This window comes from Anopheles merus, chromosome 3L, assembly GCF_017562075.2.
Source record: "Anopheles merus strain MAF chromosome 3L, AmerM5.1, whole genome shotgun sequence".
Classification (NCBI taxonomy): Eukaryota; Metazoa; Arthropoda; class Insecta; order Diptera; family Culicidae; genus Anopheles; species Anopheles merus.
Window position 1 is genome coordinate 23,135,330 of NC_054085.1, and position 20,045 is coordinate 23,155,374.

Below are 20,045 nucleotides of genomic sequence, written 5' to 3' on the forward strand. Positions count from 1 at the left end.
ATTTAAAAGAAAACCACGTGGCGGCAGCACACCACGGGCCGCAGGGGTGCAGAGGGTAGCGGCGTCGTGTGCGTGTGTGTGTATGTCCTCCTCCTTCGTTGGAGGTAATTGAAATAAAAATTGAAACAAAAAACCGAACTTTGTGATTACATGTGTTTTGTGTGTTTTTATGTATTTAACTTGATCGTATTGTGTTTTAAATTTTGTATCATCATTTTTTTATTTTATTTCATTTCTTTTTATAATTTATCATATTAAAGGATTTTTTCTTATTATTCCGCAAACATTTCTCAATCCTTTTCACGATTTATTAGTTGTTTCTCAATGTGTTAGGAATCTCTCCCGCCATTTATTGACATTTTCTCCACATATTTGACGCAACCGATTTCCAAAAAAGGAAATCCTTAATAAACCTTATTTGAACGAATATGAGAAGCAACACGAAACTGACTTACAACACAGCATAACAAAAATATTTTATTCTTCCTTTCGCTGGAATATACAATCACAAGTAGCAATCTGTTCTGTTTCAGCACAGTCGACCGGGTAGGGAAATAAAAAACAACAAACGCGAAATTACGATTTAAAAAAACGAGTAACAATCACAAAATGCTGTGCCGGTGGTAGCCGAGGTGATCGCGTGCGCGTTATTAAGAGCTTGCAGTGTGACGTTGTGTGCACCTAATTCTATTCGTTAAAATTAAAAATAAACAACAGCTAAAAGGCCCTTGGTCAAGAGGAATGTGACTTTAAACGTTTCCATCCGCTCTAGCTTTCTAATAAGCCTTTTCCTTTCGTGTGTCATGATGAGGCGCCGAAACTAAAGAGAGAGAGAGAGCCAACTATGCAAACTCCCCACTAAAAGCACCGATGCGCTTCATTTAGCTTCAGATAAGCGTAATTTCCAAAACACAAAACGTGCTCCGCCAAGCGCTTCGGCCCTTAGCTGCCGGACGATGGTTCCCCACCGTCCGGTTCGATCTCCTTCGGGATCTGGCCAATCTCCACGATCGGGTTCACCTTCGAGCGGTGCCGGCGCCGACTGCGCCCACTCTTGAACAGTATCGACTCGTCGTACTTCAGCTCGTTCAGCGTGTCGAACAGCTCCAGCTTCCGCATGTGTCCCTCGATGAGTCGCGCATCGTCACCGCCGGTCCCACCACCGTCCAGCTCGACCCGCTCGTCACCGGGCAGCGAGCTGCCGGGCGACTCACCGTTCCGCACAACCATCTCGGCCGGCGTCTCCTCCTCGCAGCACTCGTCCGCCTGCACGATCTGCGACTCCGCGCTAACGAACAGCTCCAGGTTCTTCAGCACAATCGTCGACTGGCTGCTGTCCGGCAGGGTGCCGATTCGCACCACCGACCGGGCACTCTCCAGTATGAGTATTTCGTTCCGATCGACCGCCACGTCCAGGATGTGGCGGAGCCGGGTCAGCGACCCGACCACCGCCATCCGTTCGAGATCGAGCACGAACAGCGCCCCATTCGCGACCGACACCAACCGCTTGCCCTCGAACGGGTACAGCTTGCCGAAGGTGGTCGGTATGCGGATCGGATTGCGGCTCGGATTCAGCAGCCCGATCTCGGCGCACGGCGCCCGCATCAGCTCCTTGAAGATGAGCGTCTGCGCCACGTTGCCCCCGTCGTCGGCCAGCCACAGCCGAAAGCCGGACCGCGTCGACACGATCTGCTGCCTGCCGTGTACCGTGGCAAACACCGCCCCGAACGGGGCCAACATCTTCCGATCCTTCTTGCCGACCTGGGCCACCCGCCACCGCTGGCCACCGTGCCCATCCTCCTCCTGCTCCCGCTCCTCCGGGCTGCAGATGACCGTGCGGAACGAGCTCGACACCAGCAGCTTGCCCCGGTGCAAATCCATCTGCACGATTTCGTACCGCTCGTTGATGATTTCGCGCGACTGGCACGTCTTGGTGGCGTACCCGATCTCCGTCAGCACGACCGCACCGCCCGCATCGCCGGAGAACAGGCGCATCCCGTTCTTGGACCACACCAGCTCGCAGACGGCAGCCCGATGCAGCCCCCGCACCGTGTACCGCTCGATCGGTTTCGCCTTCAGCAGCAGCTCGGCACAGACGTCGGGCGGTGGCGTTTTCGGGATCTGGAATATGTTCACCTGCCCGGCACGGCAACCGGCCGCCACCATGAACTCGACGGTCGAGGCGATCCGCACGCAGGTGAGCTCCTGCGAGCCGCTGTCCGTTGCTAGCCGCTCGATCGCACCGCTCTTCCGGTCGTACCAAAACACCAGCCCCACGTTCGTGCCGAGGGCGATGAACTCTTCCACCAGATCGACGCACGTGATGGACACGTCGTGAAAGAGCAGACCGCGCTGGACGGAGGATGGGATCCTGTTGACCAGGTCCACCAGCGGGGACCATTCCCGTAGGGTGTTCATCGTGTTCAGCACACCCAACACCAACGGAAGGTTTGCGTCGCTTTGCTTCACTTGTGGACCATTTCTGGTGGCGCTGCCGGGAGCGCTTTCACAAACTCCTCCCCGACGGGATGCTGGACTGTCGGGCTAGAAAGGGAGGACCACGATAAGGAATTATTAATCGAATTTCCGGCCGTCGTTCGATTATTTGGTGAAACAGGAAAAAACAAGACTTGCGCGTACTCGGTGTTTTGATGTTTATCTTTCCTAGCGAGTTGACGTTTGGCAAGCCTTGGCCAAATGAAGCGAAAAGTGGGTTTGAAAGAAACACATTGTCAGCTTAAAAATAGTGCTACAACATGAAAAAACGATTGTGAAATATTTTTCATTAATATTAAAAACATTATTTTGAACATGAGATACGACAATATAGACATTTTATAACATTCTCTCGACAGCAACGAGCGCATTTTGGAACAGTAGAGCAGACCACTGTGAACTGTCAGTTTGAATTTTGACAGCTCTGTTTATGTTTTCCCTACCGCATGTGATTCCGAAGCCGCTTCAAAACATTGCGTGTTTATCGTACAGTCTCAGGCGCACGTTTTTCACCCCTCGCAGAAAAGTGTACTAATCCTCGTCCCGTTTTAGGCCATCCCACCCAGTAATGGCCGAAATCAAAAAGGAAGCCGCCGAAGGCTCATCCACCGCACCACCACCGGCCGAGCGGGGCAAAAATCACTACAAAAACCGTGCCAAAAAGCAGAAGCGAAACAAGTTTCTGAAGAACGCGAAAAGCTTCGGCAAGCGGGAAAGCTTCGGCCGCGGGGCCGAGCTGGAGCAGACCGAGTACAACTATCTGGTCGCGATACTCGAAACCATGACCAAGGAAAAGGACACTGAGGAGCGGCAACTGATAGCGAACAATGTGCTGGGCCAGCTGAAGGGCAAGGAGATACGGACCGCCTCGAATCAGGTGGGCAGCCGCATCATGGAGGATCTGCTCGCCTACACCGATGAGGAAACGTTCGCCGGGCTGCTGGAAACGTTCGCGCAAAACTTTCGCGTCTTTTGCTGCGACAAGTTTGCGTCCCACGTGCTGCAGCGCTCGCTGTACGTTGCGCTGCTGCGAGCGGTTGCGCCACTGCAGGTTGACCAGCACAGGGAGGAGGATGGAGAGAGGGAAGAACAGAGTGCAAAAAAGCAGAAAGTGGGTGGCGCGGCGGAACGGGGCGATAGAAGCATTTGGCCGTGCTACGAGTACTGCTTGAAGGAACAGTACGCGGACGAGCATCGGCAAACGTGTCGCCAGTACGTGGAGCGGATGGCCAAGTACTTGATCAACAATCTGGAGGAGTTTATGTGGGAAGCGACGGCTGGGTACGTGATACGGCAGTGTGTGCTGAATCTCGGTGGCATTACCGAGAAGAAGGCGACGAACGACGCGAAACCGTTGATCGTGCCGGAACAGTGGCACAAGCTGCTGCACGAGTTTAACGTACAGCTGATGGCTTGGCCCCAGTTTGCCGACCTGATAGGGATGGAGCAGACCGCAACGATACTGCAGGATTTGCTGCGAGCTCTCGCCAGCACGGACGATGCGTTTCAGCTCGAGCAACTCATTGCCAAACTGTTCAAGGAGGCGTTTTACACGAAAAAGGTAAAAAAGGAGGAAAAGGACGGAGAGGCAACGGTCAAGCAGGAAGAAAAATCGGACCTACCGAAAGCGTTCCAGAGCGATAGTTCCATCCGATTGCTCGAGGTTTGCATCGTGGTGGCACCGGCCGCCTTTCTGAAGGATAAACTCTTCTCCAAACTGTTCCGCGGTCACGTGAAGCAGCTGGCCCTGTCGAGGGCGTGCAATTTCGCCATACAGAAGCTGATCGATCACACCACCGACAAGGACATGATGGATATGGTCTTTGCCGAGCTTGAGGACAGCATGGAGGATCTGCTGCGGACCGGCCACACCGGCGTGGTGCTAGCGCTGGCCAAAGCCTGCGCCCGGCTCGCCTGCCAGCAGGGAAAGTTTGTGAAAAATCTGCTCGACGCACTGCACTGTGCCGAGGTGGCACCGGCCAAAATGATCAACGCCGTCCTGCACCTTCTACCGGCCAATGTAACGCCCTCGACTGCGCCCAAAATCCACCTGCACGGCTCACTCATTCTGCAGGCCATACTGGACTTTAACAAACCGATCAAGTTCGTCACCGCGCTGCTCGAAATGCCGAACGATCGGCTGGCGGAGATACTGAGCGAACCGGCGGGCTCGTTCGTCGCGAATGCATTCGTGACTGGGCGCTTCGTGGGGGAAAAGTCACGCGAAAAGCTGGTCCGCCATCTCGAGGGCCAGTACGCGCAGCTTACGCTTTCCGTGCATGGGTCGCGCGTGGTCGAGATCATGTACGAGGCGGGCAATCCGGCGCAGCGGGAAAACATTGTGCGCGAGCTGGCCGAACAGTGCGAACGGTTGAACGGCAAACCGTGGAGCGCGAAGGTGAACAAGCGGCTGCTGGTGGATCTGTACAAGCGCAATCCGGCCCGGTGGAAGGTCGCGATCAAGAACGATGCCAAGGTGGAGAAGATGTTCGACAAGCTGGTGGGCGGGAAGAAGCGGAAAGCGGAGAGTTAGGAAGCAAATATCACCTTTACCATTCGGAGAAATGAGCGTTACAAGTGTAATTGTAATAAGTATAAAAAAGAATACAATACTAGTATTTGTTGCAGTAGTTGAGTTCTGTTTTATTCCATATTGTCGCCTATAAATTTGGTTCTCTAGCCTGGTTACTCCCCAAGCTTCCAAGCAGAGTGTCTTGATGGTAAATCCATTATCGATTGAAACATTCATCATTGAAGCGGAAGAATGGAACTCCGGCGTGGAACGACTTTCCTGAAAAGCTAAGGGTCCTCATTAAATCAAAAGGAGGCAGTATCAAACACACTGTCGGAATCGTTAGAACCTTTCGATGATTTGAGACAAAGTAAAGGATTCTCCTGTCCTCTCTTCCACATCGATCTAGAAGTGTATAAAGTATAAACCTGTGTAAGAATTGGAGTGACAATTAATACGAGGATGTTCAGAAAAATCTGGAATAACAGAGTGAGTACAATGCCAAGCAATCTCACACTTAGAAGACTCTGCCTCGTTTGTGAGCTGAAGATTTCAGATCCGACGTTTGTAGGATCGTCCAGCATTATTCGGAGTAATCAGGAATCGTCCGGAGTTAGCATTAGCTGATGCCATGATCGTCTCGACTCGGGGTTGGAGTCGCCTAGAGTCCGAATCAGCCTTAGTTGGAGTCCTCAGGAATCGTCACAAGTCGGGGTCCTCAGGAGTTGGAGTCAGTCTAAGTCGAAGACATCAGGAGTTGGAGTCGGCCAAAAGTTGGAGACGTTCGAAGTCGGAGTAAGTTGGAGTAGAGCCAGTCGATGTTGAATCACCATCAAGAGTCAGAGCCGGTCTGAGTCAGAGTCGTCAGGAGTTGAGGCCGGTCTGAGTCGAAGTCGGCTCTTTCTTCGTTTTTTGTAACACTGATTTTAGACAGCGTCGCGATTTTCTTCTTCTTGTTTGGCTCAACAACCGATGCCGGTCAAGGCCTGCCAACCCACTTGTGGGGTTGGCTTTCAGTGACTTATTGATTTCCCCCCATAGCAGGATAGTCAGTCCTACGTATGGCGACACGGTCTATTTGGGGCTTGAACCCATGACGGGCATGTTGTTAAGTCGTACGAGTTGACGACTGTACCATGAGACCGGCCACATTGAATTCACATTGAAAAAATATCATGCGTAACTTCATATAAAAATATCTTAAATTCTGATCCATTTTTTATAAATGCAGTTTTGCCTACGCATTTCAATGCATGAGGTTTGATCCCGCCTTGCTTAAGGTCCAATCTCTAACGCCCTCAAGAAGCGGATTTTACCCCATTCAACCACCTAAGTTCTAGAAGAGCCTCGGTATAATTCAAATCAAATGCTTAAATCAAACAGCGTCAATATGCTTTACAATCAACAGGTAAGCTCGAAACTCCTGTTCAAAAAGGATACAGGTTACAGGTTCATTAAACCCTTGCCACTAAAGAGGTGAAGGTTAGTGTGCCGGGATTTCTGCCCCTTCTGCTATCATTCCCACCCATGCACAACATTCCCATAGTAACGAACGAAAAAGCGTGTCTAGACAGCGGGGAGACACGCATCGCAGCAATCCCTGGCAACGGAATACCGAAAGAGAGGGAGCCCGCCAGTCGCCAGCATACAACTAGGCAATCCGGCAGCGTTGTTTAACTTTCATCAACAACGCAACGGTCGTCGGTGTGGAGCTATAGGCACTGATTGGTTCCACTGTGCCATTTTCCGGCCATTTGTCGAGAAGAAGTGAGTCAAGCAGGACGTGAATTACTACGTCCGTTAGTGAGTGAATTTTAACCAAAACTGTGAAGAATCCGAAGCAAACATGAGTAAACGATTAGCGAAACTTCATAAACCCTGCGATAAGCTGGACAAGTATGATAACGAACCGTACATGCAGAATCCTCTGCTAAAACTGTTCCTATCCGAGGTGAAGGAGCGCCGCCATTACAGCTTCATACGTAGAAAAGCGGCTCAGGTAAGTTGTTTGAAGCTGGTTTTCACATCTCCCTGGTAACCGGGCAAATGCTCCCCCGTTTTGTTTTGGACGCCACATCGCATGGCTCATGGTCGTGTTTTGTAGGAAAAAATCAAAATTTGCCGAAGCACAACGGTTGACTTTGAGGATGTGATTCCCCGGCCCCAGTCGTACTACGCGGAGAAGCTACGTGAGCATGCACGCCGTGCACCGGTCCCAAAAATGCTCACCAAAACGGAGGAGAAGATTCTGTCGTACGTTCCGAAGCGTTTGCGCGCGCAGTATCCCGCCGTACTGTCGGCCTATATGACCGATGTGCACGCCGAGTTCGATAAGGTAATGAAGGCTTACAGCTGCCAGAAGGTGCTCAAACCCGGGCCCGATGATTACGTGCCCGAGCGGGAAAAGTTTGAATTTAAGCGCGTCGGTCGAACGGAAAACTTTCGCAACTATCTCCGCAGCAAGGCGTACATCCAGAAGAATCTGTTGCTGCCGAACCCCTTCGTGCGGTGCATCGTTCATTATGCGTACACGGATTTGCCGGAGTATCTGAACGACTACGCGCGGTATCGCACCGGGGAAGAGATCACTCTGAACGAGTTGCGCGATCTGATCAAGAAGGATCTGCAAGCCGTTGGAGGGTTGATCGCCGGCCAGTGGTACCCGAAGATTGTGGCAATCTTGAAGAAGCATTACGAACGACGCACCCTTCCCAAGTCCATGTGGCCGAAGGTGCTGAACTGTGCCGGCGGGTTGATCAATCGGCAGCTGAACGAGGCGAAGCTGCGCACCATTCGGCATCTGCGCGAAACGCTGCTGAACGTGCGCCAGATCCCGCAGATGAAGATACTGGCGATCTGCGACGATGGAATCGACCTGTTTCCCAGCCTGAACGACATCTACAGCGTGTATCAGAATGCGATCGACGATGTGATGGCGGTCGCCAACCGGCTGGACTGTCTGGAAACGCTGGTCGATCCGGCCAGCTTTGAGCCGAAAAGTTCACCCTACTTACGCGTAGGCATTGCCGAACGGTGTGTCCAGGAGGCGCACGAACAGATACAGCAGGCTCTACTGATAGCCTTTCAACCGTTGGCCGAGTATCTGAGCGGGTTTCAGGCCGAGTTTGCCGGGCTGCTCTGTCCATCCACGAAGGAGGAGATGGATGAGTTTCTGTCCGAGCCGAGATCGTTCGATGATTATATAGCGAAGATTGAGGAGTTCCAGCTCTATAAGGAGAAAATCCGTGCAATGGTACAGAAGGAGTACTTCCCGATGGCGATCGTCAATCAGTCGGATGCGATTGGTAGCTTGCGCAAGATCGTTGAGCGGTATATCGATCGGATTGCGAACCATATTGCGATAGAGCATCGGCGCGAGATTCAGCGCATTTGCAAAGAGTTTGAAGAGATCAAGGAGAAGGCGCTGGAGATACCGACCTCCACCGAGCAGCTGATGACGAACGGGGAGTACATGACGCGTGTCAAGACGGAAATCATTGACGAGCTGCGTGATAAAATTCAGATCACCATGCGCGTAAGGAAATCGGGGGGAAGGGAGGTGGAGTTCTCAGAAACTTTAACAGTCTAGCTCTTCATTTTAGATCAATGCTTATCTGGTGGAGCTTATGGAACTGCCGGCGGATCAGATTGAACTGCAGGTGGAAAGCGTGAACTGGTACTTCCGCATACAGTCCGTGTTCGAGATCAACTCGACCAACTTCGAGCAGTACAAGTTTTCGTTCGAGGAGAAGCTGCAGGAGGTTACCAAGCAGCTGAACGAAAAGATGGAAGACATGATACCGCACATTGCCATCATTAACGATATGACGGAGACGGAAAAGTTCCGCGACTACATCGTCGTGCTGCACGGGTACATCGATCAAATCTTCGTGTTCGAGGACTACGTAAAATGGATCAACAAGGAGGAGGTGCTGTTTAAGTTCCCGAAATCGCAGTACGCGGTACTGGAAGCGATCAAATCATTCGTTGTACCATTCTACAAGCTGATCCGGTATGATGCCACAAAAGGTGACGGGTGATTGGAAGAATACCTTGAGTAAACCTTTTTTTCTTTTTAAGCCTATGTATGCGGTGGCTACGGTACTATAACGTATGGATGGACGGTCCGTTCGAGTATCTGGAACCGCATTTTGTCGAATCGAAGACGGACGAATTTTTAAAAGAATTTCAAAAAACCCAGAAGTACTATCGGAATCGAATCAAGGCGGATATGCTAGAGAATACACTGTGCAAATTTAAGGTAATCGCTTCTAATGCTTTGCATTGTTGTTTCATGGTTCTAGTGTAATTTTTTTTATAAATGAAATGAATCCCAAAAATTGTTGGGTCTATTTTTTACCATTAAATGACATAAAACCAAACATTTGACTTACTTTAATGTTACGAAGAATGAAGAAAGTATAACAACTGTATTATTTAACAGGATCTGTTAAGGATTATAAATTTATGATCATTATTGATCTTTTGAAGATTCGTGATTCTTAGATTTTGTGTATCAGTCACAAATATTTCATAATAAATCATGACTTTTTCCAGGCTCCAATGACTTCAGCATCTTTCATCTGAGACTGATTTACCCAACCGCAAATGTTTTACTTCTTCCCAGGGTCAAACGGAGGATCCCGATCCGGAGAAGCACCCCTGCCCGCTTAAACTGTGCGCCCGTATGTCGCAGTCGATCAAGGATTTCCATCTCGGAGTGTACGTGGTAAAGATCATGTGCAATCCAGCACTGAAAGACCGTCACTGGGATGAAATGTCCGAGATAGCTGGATTTGATCTGACGCCGGATGCGGGCACCACACTGCGCAAGATCATCGACTACAAGCTGGACAAGGATCTGGACAAGTTCGAGATCATCAGCATCGGTGCGAACAAGGAGCTGGCGCTGCAGCAAAGTTTGCAAGCGATGATTGCCGAATGGGAAGAGATCATGTTTAAGCTGAACCCGTTCAAGGATACGGGCATCAACATTCTAACCGGGTTGGACGAGATACAGGCCGTGCTGGACGATCACATCATGAAAACGTTGGCCATGCGTGGTTCGGCGTTCGTCAAACCGTGCGAAAAGGAGGTGAAGGAGTGGTACCAAACGCTAACGCGCGTCAACCGCACCATCGAGCAGTGGGGCAAGGTGCAGGGCAGCTGGCTGTACCTGCTGCCCATCTTTTCCTCCAAGGACATCGTCGCGCAAATGCCCAACGAGGGGCGAATGTTTCAGCAGGTCGACAAGACGTACCGGATGTACATGAAGACGGTCGAGTCGAACCGGTCCGTGATAGGGGTGGCCGCGGCCAAGGGCGTCCAGGAAGCGATGGAACAGTCGAACGAGCTGCTGGAGGAGATCACCAACGGCGTGAACGAGTATCTCGAGAAGAAGCGGCTGTTCTTTCCGCGCTTTTTCTTCCTCTCCAACGACGAGATGCTGGAGATACTGTCCGAAACGAAGGACCCGCTGCGCGTGCAGCCCCACCTGAGCAAGTGCTTCGAGGGTATCAATCGGCTGGAGTTTGACGACCGGCTGGACATTCGGTCGATGTTCAGCATCGAGAAGGAGCAGGTGCAGTTCGTCGAGCCGGTCTCGACGCTGGAGGCGCGCGGCAGCGTCGAGAAGTGGCTGTCCTGGGTGGAGGCCTCGATGCTGGAGGCGGTGCGGTCCCAAATCAGCGCCTCGTACCGGGCGTACCCGGAGAAGACGCGCTGCAAGTGGGCCCTCGACTGGCCCGGCATGGTGGTGCTGTGCGTGTCTCAGATCTACTGGGCCGCCAGCATCCACCAGTGCTTCCGGAAGCGCAACAACACGCTGATACTGGACCTGTTCGATCGCCTGCAGGTGGAGCTGATGGACGTGGTGGCGCTGATGCGCTCGAAAGACCTGTCCAATCTGCAGCGCATCACCGTCAAGGCACTGATCGTGATCGATGTGCACGCGAAGGACGTCGTGCAGGAGCTGATCAGAAATCGCGTCAGTTCGGAGAATGATTTTCAATGGTTGGCCCAGCTGCGCTACTACTGGGAGGAGGCCGGTGACGGTGAGTCGGCGGCGGCGGCCGTGACGGTGAAGATCATTAACGCGGCGGTACAGTTCGCCTGCGAGTATCTGGGCAATTCTGACCGGCTTGTTATCACTCCGCTGACCGATCGCTGCTATCGCACGCTCATGGGCGCCTACCAGCTTCACCTGAACGGGGCACCGGAAGGTCCGGCCGGCACAGGCAAGACGGAAACGACGAAAGATCTAGCCAAAGCGCTCGCCGTCCAGTGCAAGGTGTTCAACTGCTCGGACGGGCTCGACTACAAGGCGATGGGTAAGTTTTTCAAGGGTCTGGCGTCATCGGGCGCTTGGGCCTGCTTCGACGAGTTCAACCGGATCGAGCTGGAGGTGCTGTCCGTGGTTGCCCAACAGATCCTCTGCATCGTACAAGCCGTCCGCGGTGGAGTGCAGAAGTTCAACTTTGAAGGCACAGAGCTAACGCTCAATCCAGCCTGTTACGTGTGCATCACGATGAACCCGGGCTATGCGGGACGATCCGAGTTGCCCGACAACTTGAAGGTACTGTTCCGCACCGTCGCCATGATGGTACCGGACTACGCGATGATCGGCGAGATATCGCTCTACTCTTTTGGGTTCATCAACGCACGCACACTGGCCGTCAAGATCGTCACTACGTACCGGCTCTGTTCGGAGCAGCTCTCGTCGCAAAACCACTACGACTACGGTATGCGGGCGGTCAAAACGGTGCTGCAAGCGTGTGGCAATCTCAAGAAGGCCTTCCCCGACGATGATGAGGAGATCATCCTGTTGCGCTCCCTTCTTGACGTTAATCTGCCCAAGTTTCTCGCTAAAGACATCCCGCTGTTCGAGGGCATCATATCGGATCTGTTCCCCGGCGTCGAGCTGCCTCGCGCGGACTACGCCGCACTAGAGCGAACCTTCCGTGAGGTGTGCAGTGAGTGGAACCTCCAGCCGAAAGATACCTTCCTTACGAAAGTGATCCAAACGTACGAAATGATGATCGTACGCCACGGATTCATGATGGTTGGCAAACCATTCTCCGCCAAATCGATGACACTGCGCGTACTCGCGGCCTGTCTGTCGAAGCTGAAGACTGCCCGCACTGGGAACCCATACTTCCAGCGCGTTCAGCTCGAGGTAGTCAATCCGAAGGCAATTACGATGGGCCAGCTGTACGGTGCCTTCGATCCAATCTCGTACGAATGGACGGACGGTATCGCTTCGACGATATTCCGTGGGCACGCGATGGACACCAGTGCCGACCGGAAGTGGCTCGTGTTTGACGGCCCGGTGGATGCGGTGTGGATCGAAAACATGAACACCGTGCTGGATGACAACAAGAAGCTGTGCCTAACGTCGGGCGAGGTCATCACGATGTCTAGCGACATGTCGATGATTTTCGAGGTGATGGACCTGGAGCAGGCATCGCCCGCGACCGTATCGCGCTGTGGTATGATTTTCATGGAACCGTCCGTCATTGGGTGGGAATCGTTCGTCGAGTCGTGGATTGAGCGGTGCAACAACAGCTGGACCCACGACTGGCACGATCTGTTGATGGAGCTTTTCCGCTGGATCATACCGGACTGTTTGGAGTTCATTCGTTGCCACGGTCATCAGTACCTGCATCCGGGCGACGTTAATCTGCTGATAGCGACCATGCACATCTTCGAGATGGTGATCGACGAGGCGTGCCACGAAAGTCCGGACGAGTACGGCAAGTATCTGTTTACCTGGTTCCAGGCCGCCATGATGTACGCGGTCGTGTGGGGCCTGGGCGGAGTGCTTGACATGGAGTCGAAGGTTAAGTTTGATGAGTTCTATCGAGAGGTAAGATGTAGATGAATGTATCTGTTTACGATTTATGCTACACATTTTTGGTTCCTTCGTGTGCAAAATTAGATTTGGAAAGGGGAGCAACATCCCGTGCCGGAAGCGGTCGGTAAGATCGATGTATCAATGCCGGGTGAGGGCATGATCATCGACTACGTGTATCACTTCAAGCAGAAAGGCTCGTGGCGCTACTATCCCGACATGGTGCGGCAGATGAAGAATGAGGTCGGCTTTACCTTACTCGTGCCGACGCTCGACTCTGTGCGCTATATGCATATTCTGGACATACATGTCAAGGTAACAATGTAGTGATCACTATAAGTTTTGTCACATGTCACACACACACACACCTTTGCCCTATTCTACAGAACAAAAGGCCACTGCTGCTAGTTGGGCCAACCGGTACCGGCAAAACGTACTACATTCAAAACTACATGATGAGCAAGATGGAGCAGGACAAGTTTCTGCCAACGTTCATCACCTTCACGACGCAGATCAGCGCGAATCAAACGCAGGACCTGATCATCTCCAAGCTGGTGAAGAAAAAGCGTGGCATCTACGGGCCGCCGGCCGGCAAGACGTGCGTCCTGTTCATCGACGACATGAACATGCCGGTGAAGGAGGTGTACGGTGCGCAGCCACCGATCGAGCTGATGCGCCAGTACTTCGACCAGGCGCACTGGTACGACCTCAAGGACACGTCGAAGGTGTACCTGAAGGACATACTGGTGATGGCGGCATGCGGGCTTGTCGGCGGCAGCCGGCAGGACGTTTACGAGCGGTTCCTCTGCCACTTTAACATCTTCGCGATCAGCAACTTCAACGACGAAACGATGTTCAAGATCTTCTCCGCCATCCTGCTGGACGGGTACAAGAAGGGTGGCCACGCCTCGGACGTCATCAACATGGTGAACATGATCGTGAACGCAACGCTCGATACGTACCAGTTCGCCTGTGCCAAGCTGCTGCCGACGCCGGCCAAGTCGCACTACATTTTCAACCTGCGCGATGTGCTGCGCGTTATTAGCGGCTGCTCGATGCTGAAGCGCGAGTCGGTCGAGAGCAAGAAGATCTTCCCGAAGCTGTGGCTGCACGAGTCGATGCGCATTTTCTACGACCGGCTGGTGAACGATGCCGACCGGCTGTTTGTGTTCGACAAGCTGCTGCAGAACATGAAGACGTTCTTCAAGGAGAAACCGGAAGCACTGATGCCGGAGCTGTTCGACGAGGTCACCGGGCAGGTGCTGATGAACAGCTTGAACAACCTGATGTTTGGCAGCTACTTCGATGCGGACGCGGAGACGGAAGATCGGAAGTACGAGGAAACGCAAAACGTGGAACAGTTCCGCGATCTGGCCGGGAAGGCGCTGGTCGAGTATAATAGCTCGCAAAAGTCGAAGATGGACATTGTGCTGTTCCAGTACGCGCTGCAGCACCTGAACAAGGTGTGCCGCGTCATCTCGATGGCGGGCGGCAGCTCGCTGCTGATCGGGATGGGCGGTTCGGGACGGCAGTCGCTCACCAAGCTGGCGGCCCAGCTGTGCGGTCAATCGCTCTTTCAGCCCGAGATTACCAAGTTTTACGGCATCAATGAGTGGCGCGAAGATTTGAAGAAGGTGTTGAAGGAAGCGGGCGGTCTCGGGCATGACACGGTGTTCCTGCTGACGGAGGCACAGCTGCAGGAGGAAGCGTTCCTGCAGGATATCGACTGTCTGCTGAACCTGGGCGAGGTGCCGAACATCTTTGCGATTGACGAGAAGCAGGAAATACTGGAGATGGTACGGCTGGCGGCGCAGGGCGGCAATCGGAACCTTGACATCTCGCCGCTGGAGGTGTTCCAGTTCTTTGTGAACCGCTGCAAACAGAAGCTACACATTGTGATCTGCTTCAGCCCGATCGGGGGAGCGCTGCGGACGCGCATCCGTATGTACCCGTCGCTGGTGAACTGTTGCACGATCGATTGGTTCGATGCGTGGCCGGAAGATGCACTGGAGAAGGTGGCCGACAAGTACATGAAGGAGCTGAACGTGTCGGCCGAGGTGAAGAAGTCGATCGTTGTGCTGTGCAAACATTTCCACGTCATTGCGCGGGACGTGTCGGCCCAGTTTACGACCGAGACGGGGCGCGTAACGTACATTACCTCTGCGTCTTACCTGGAGCTGATCAAATCGTTCCGCAATCTCACCCAAAAACATCAGACGGACATCATGAACAACAAGCTGCGGTATCTGGGCGGGTTGGATCGGCTCAGTGCGGCGTCCGATGCCGTGTCGAAGATGCAGATCGAGCTGAACGCACTGCAACCGACGCTGATCGTGATGGCGGAAAACTCGCGCAAGATGACGGAAGAGATCGAGAAGGAGTCGCTCGAAGCGACGGCCGCCACGGAGCAGGTGAAGAAGGACGAGGTGGTCGCGAACGTGCAGGCGGCCGAGGCGCAGATCCTCAAGGCGGACTGTGAGAAGGATCTGGCCGGTGCGATACCGATCCTGGAGGAGGCAATACAGGCGCTGAACACCCTCAAGCCGACCGACATTACGCTGGTGAAGTCGATGAAAAACCCGCCGGAAGTGGTGAAGCTCGTAATGGCCGCCGTGTGCGTGATGAAGGGCATCACGCCGGACAAGGTGGCCGATCCGGCGACGGGCAAAAAGATGCTCGACTACTGGGGCCCCAGCAAGCGGCTGCTCGGGGATCTTGCGTTCCTGCAGACGCTCAAGGACTACGACAAGGACAACATCAACCCGGACACGATGCGCAAAATTCGGAAGGACTTCATCCCGCACAAAGACTTCCAGCCGCACATCGTCGCGAAGGCGTCGAGCGCGGCCGAGGGTTTGTGCAAGTGGATCATCGCGATGGACCTGTACGACGCGGTGGCCAAGATCGTGGCGCCCAAGAAGGAGAAGCTGAAGCAGGCGGAGAAGGAGTACGCAGAGACGATGGCAATACTGAACGAGAAGCGGCTGCTGGCGGCGAACCTGGAGCGCCGGGTGGCGGAGCTGAACGACAATCTGGAGATTGCGAACCGCAAGAAGCAGGAGGTGGAGGACGAGGTGCAGCTGTGCAAGGACAAGCTGCAGCGGGCGGAAACGCTGATCGGTGGGCTGGGCGGCGAGAAGACGCGCTGGATCGCGTCGGCCGAGAACTTGCAGCGGCTGTACGACAGTCTGGCGGGCGACATACTGGTGTCCAGCGGGGTGATCGCTTACCTTGCCCCGCTGACGGCGTCGTACAGGGGCCGGTGCATCGGCGAGTGGCACGACCTGTGCGTCGCCAACAGCATTCCCTGCTCGCCCGAGTACAGCCTGCTGGAGGTGCTCGGTTCGCGCATCAAGATCCAGAACTGGAACATTGCCGGCCTGCCGACGGATGCGTTCTCCACCGAGAATGCGATCATTATGGATTGCTCGTCGCGGTACAGCTTGTTCATCGATCCGCAGCTGCAGGCGAACAAGTGGATCCGCAACATGGAGCGCAACAACCATCTGGTGGTGGTGAAGTTTTCCCAGTCCGACTACATGAAGAAGATCGAGAGCTGCATCGAGCAGGGCTACCCGGTGCTGGTGGAGAATGTGTTTGAGGAGCTGGAAGCACCGCTCGATCCGATACTGAACCGGAACACCTTCGTTCAGGGTGGCGTAGAGTACATGACGCTCGGGGAGAATGTGATCCCACTGTCGCCGAAATTCCGCCTGTATCTCACGTCGAGCCTGCGCAATCCGCACTACCTGCCGGAGGTGTACAACAAGGTGATGGTGATCAACTTTGCCCTCACGATCCAGGGGCTGGAGGATCAGCTGCTAGGAATTGTGGTGGCGAAAGAGCGACCTGATCTGCAGGAGCTGCGCCAGAGCTTGATTCTGCAGGGCGCTAAAAACGTCGCCATGCTGAAGGACGTAGAGGACAAGATCCTGAAGACGCTGTCGGAGTGCAAGGGTGATATACTGGAGGACGAAAGTGCGATCAAGATACTGGACGACTCGAAGCGCATCTCGAGCGACATTGTCAAGAAGCAGGAAGATTCGCGGGAAATTGAGCAAAAGATTGAAGCCTTCCGGCAGAGTTATCGCCCGGTGGCGGTTCATTCGTCCACCCTGTACTACTGCATCACCGAGCTGCCGAACGTGGACCCGATGTACCAGTTTTCGCTGGCCTGGTTCGTGAATCTGTACATCTACTCGATCGAGAATGCGAACCGCACGAAGGAGCTGTACCGGCGGCTCAAGTACCTGATGGACGCGGTAACGCTTAACCTCTACAACAACGTGTGCCGGTCACTGTTCGAGAAGGATAAGCTGCTGTTTTCCTTCATCCTCACCACCAAGATCATGATCTCGTGCAATCAGATCGATCCGGTCGAGTTTCGGTATCTGCTGAGCGGCGGGGAGAAGGTTGACGCCAAGCTGCCCAACCCAGACGAAAGCTGGATCACGCCGAAACTGTGGGAGGACGTGTGTCGGCTCGAGCAGCTGTCCGACTTTGCCGGTTTTGTCGAAAGCTTTGCCGCCAACAGGTCAGAATGGCGTGCGTACTACGATGCGGAGGAGCCGCAGCTACTCAAACTACCTGCACCGTGGGACGAGAAGACGAATCGCTTCGAGAAGTTGATCGTGCTGAAAACGGTACGACCGGACAAGTTTGTCCTTGCCATTACGGAGTTCGTAGCGTCGGAAATGGGTCCACCGTATGTTGCGCCGCCCCCGTTCGATATAGCCCGCTCGTACGAAGATTCCAACTGTCTAACACCGCTCATCTTCATCCTATCACCCGGGGCAGACCCGATGAATGCGCTCCTTCTGTACGCGGAAAAGATGGGCTTCGATGAGACGTTCCAGTCGATATCGCTCGGACAGGGACAGGGCCCAATAGCGCAGCGTATCATCGAGCGTGCACAGGAGGAAGGAAGCTGGGTGTGTCTGCAAAACTGTCACCTGGCCGCCTCGTGGATGCCCACGCTCGAGTATCTGTGGGAGAACATGGATCACTACAACACTACGACCTCGTTCCGGCTGTGGCTTACCAGCTACCCGTCGGAGCAGTTCCCCGCGAGCATTCTGCAGAACGGTATCAAGATGACGAACGAGCCACCGACGGGATTGCAGCAGAATCTGCTCCGCTCCTACCACTCGGAGCCGATGAACGACGACGCATTCTACACGGGCTGCCCGGGGAAGGATCGAGCCTTCTCGAAGCTCCTGTTCGGTGTGTGCTTCTTCCACGCCGTCGTCCAGGAGCGGCGCAAGTTTGGCCCGCTCGGCTGGAACATTTCGTACGGGTTCAACGAGTCGGACTTCCAGATATCGGTGCTGCAGCTGCAGCTGTTCATCAACCAGTACGAGGAGATCCCGTACGAAGCGATCACCTACCTGACCGGCGAGTGTAACTACGGCGGCCGCGTGACGGACGCATGGGATCGCCGAGCAATCGTGACGATACTGGAGGACTACGTCAACGACCGGGTGGTGAGCGATCCGAACTATCGCCTTTCCCCGCTGGCCGACTGTTACGGCATACCGCTGCGGAACGAGCATCGCGAGTACCTGGCCCACATCGCCAACAACATTCCCAACTTCCCGAGCCCGCTCGTGTACGGGCTGCACCCGAACGCGGGCATTACGCGCGACCTGACCGCAGCGCGCACCCTGATCGACTCGATGATCCTTACGCAGGGTGGCACTTCCGGGGGCAGCGACAGTGAGGTGGAGAAGCAGGTGCTAGCAACGGTGGACGAAATCTACGCCCAGCTGCCGGCCGATTTCGATCTCGAGGCGGCAAAACGGCGCTACCCGGTCGACTACAGTGAGTCGATGAACACGGTGCTGGTGCAGGAGATGGAACGGTTCAATGGGCTGTTGCGCGAGATCCGTTCGAGCTGCGTGAATCTGAAGAAGGGCATCGCGGGGCTGATCGCACTAACGCCCCAGCTGGAGGCGGTCTTTGCGGCCATCCAGCACCGGCGCATACCGGGCTCGTGGATGAAGAAGTCCTACCCCAGCCTGAAGCCGGTCGGTGCGTACGTGGTGGATTTCTGCGCCCGGCTCGCCTTTCTGCAGCGCTGGTACGACGTGGGCAAGCCGGACGTGTTCTGGCTGTCCGGGTTCTTCTTTACGCAGGCGTTCCTGACGGCCGCCATGCAGAACTATGCGCGCCGGCATCGCATTCCGATCGACATGCTGACGTACGATTTCGACGTGCTCAGGGAAAGGAACGTCGGCAAGGCGCCGGAGGATGGTGTGCTGGTGGATGGGCTGTTTCTGGAGGGCGCCCGGTGGGATGTGCCCAACAGTCGGCTGGAGGAGCAGCTGCCCAAGATGCTGGTTGATACGATGCCCATCATGCATCTGGTTGTACGTATATAGGGAGGATTCGTTTCCGTACTAGCGTAACATTACTAATGCGGTCCTTTCGTCGTCTTCTAGCCCGCGAAAATTGTCGAACTTCAGGAAGGTTCCCGCTACAAATGTCCCGTATACAAGACGGCCGAACGAAAGGGCACACTGTCGACTACGGGACATTCCACCAACTACGTACTGCCCGTACTGCTCGGTACCAAGCTGCCCGCCAACCACTGGGTCAAACGGAGCGTGGCCCTGCTCTGTCAAACGTCCGAATAAGTCGGGGTGCATCTTACGAATTTAATATAAATTTTTAGTGTAGTGTTTCTGAACAACTTTCTTAAGTTTTTTTTTTTTTTGGCTCCACCCAAACAACTGAAGCGAGAGACATGCAAACGGTAATTAGCGAAAGCATTTGTGAAAGTGTTTTTGCACCAATAAGCGCACACCCAACTAAAAGCCTTTTTATGCAAATCTTGACCCACTGTGCTGATGGTGGTTACCTGGGGCGGTGTCGTCTCAATTCCACTACCAGCAGCAACCAGATAAGAGGACGGGTTGTTGCTGCTGCTGCTGCTGCCACCGATATTCAATTCACTCCCGCGGTAAACTCTGCTAGCAATGCCACCATGCGCCGGGTGCTCAACAATCCCTAACGTAACTGCACAGGCAGCTGTGCGCCACTGATAAACGCCTCCACCTTACAGTGACTCAAAACATCACATCAAACTAAGCCAACTTCATTTCAATAGTCCGCCCAATCGGTGCGAGATATCGGTGGAGAAGAAGCTCGCAATACACCGTGTGCGGGCACAGTGGGGCAGCCTCTATG

The 20,045-nt window shown here is 53.9% G+C and overlaps 3 protein-coding genes across 3 annotated transcripts; 2 read left to right on the forward strand and 1 right to left on the reverse strand.

Annotated features, from left to right (window-relative positions):
• Positions 1 to 451: 451 nt before the first annotated feature.
• On the reverse strand, positions 452 to 2,692 carry LOC121600032 (WD repeat-containing protein CG11141). The gene is made up of 2 exons (XM_041928297.1): positions 2,641 to 2,692; positions 452 to 2,544 (listed from the first exon to the last, which is right to left on the reverse strand). The coding sequence occupies exon 2, from the start codon at positions 2,416 to 2,418 to the stop codon at positions 943 to 945; it is 1,476 nt and encodes a 491-aa protein (XP_041784231.1). The 5' UTR covers positions 2,419 to 2,544; positions 2,641 to 2,692; the 3' UTR covers positions 452 to 942.
• Positions 2,693 to 2,935: 243 nt separating this feature from the next.
• Positions 2,936 to 5,124, forward strand: LOC121600149 (nucleolar protein 9). Its single transcript, XM_041928479.1, has one exon. The coding sequence runs from the start codon at positions 3,065 to 3,067 to the stop codon at positions 5,027 to 5,029; it is 1,965 nt and encodes a 654-aa protein (XP_041784413.1). The 5' UTR covers positions 2,936 to 3,064; the 3' UTR covers positions 5,030 to 5,124.
• A 1,457-nt stretch (positions 5,125 to 6,581) lies between these two features.
• LOC121598577 (dynein heavy chain 12, axonemal) lies at positions 6,582 to 19,715 on the forward strand. The gene is made up of 8 exons (XM_041925608.1): positions 6,582 to 7,007; positions 7,113 to 8,543; positions 8,611 to 9,020; positions 9,089 to 9,269; positions 9,636 to 12,872; positions 12,945 to 13,172; positions 13,244 to 19,225; positions 19,298 to 19,715. The coding sequence occupies exons 1-8, from the start codon at positions 6,855 to 6,857 to the stop codon at positions 19,490 to 19,492; spliced, it is 11,817 nt and encodes a 3,938-aa protein (XP_041781542.1). The 5' UTR covers positions 6,582 to 6,854; the 3' UTR covers positions 19,493 to 19,715.
• Positions 19,716 to 20,045: the final 330 nt, after the last annotated feature.

Bases quoted from the DNA above. Each gene is read 5' to 3' on its own strand.
- LOC121598577 (XM_041925608.1), top strand. From the start codon at position 6,855: ATGAGTAAACGATTAGCGAAACTTCATAAACCCTGCGATAAGCTGGAC. The intron at 12,873-12,944 runs GTAAGATGTAGA...GTGCAAAATTAG, and splicing joins TTGATGAGTTCTATCGAGAG to ATTTGGAAAGGGGAGCAACA. The intron at 13,173-13,243 runs GTAACAATGTAG...CCTATTCTACAG, and splicing joins TTCTGGACATACATGTCAAG to AACAAAAGGCCACTGCTGCT.
- LOC121600149 (XM_041928479.1), top strand. From the start codon at position 3,065: ATGGCCGAAATCAAAAAGGAAGCCGCCGAAGGCTCATCCACCGCACCA.
- LOC121600032 (XM_041928297.1), bottom strand. From the start codon at position 2,418: ATGAACACCCTACGGGAATGGTCCCCGCTGGTGGACCTGGTCAACAGG.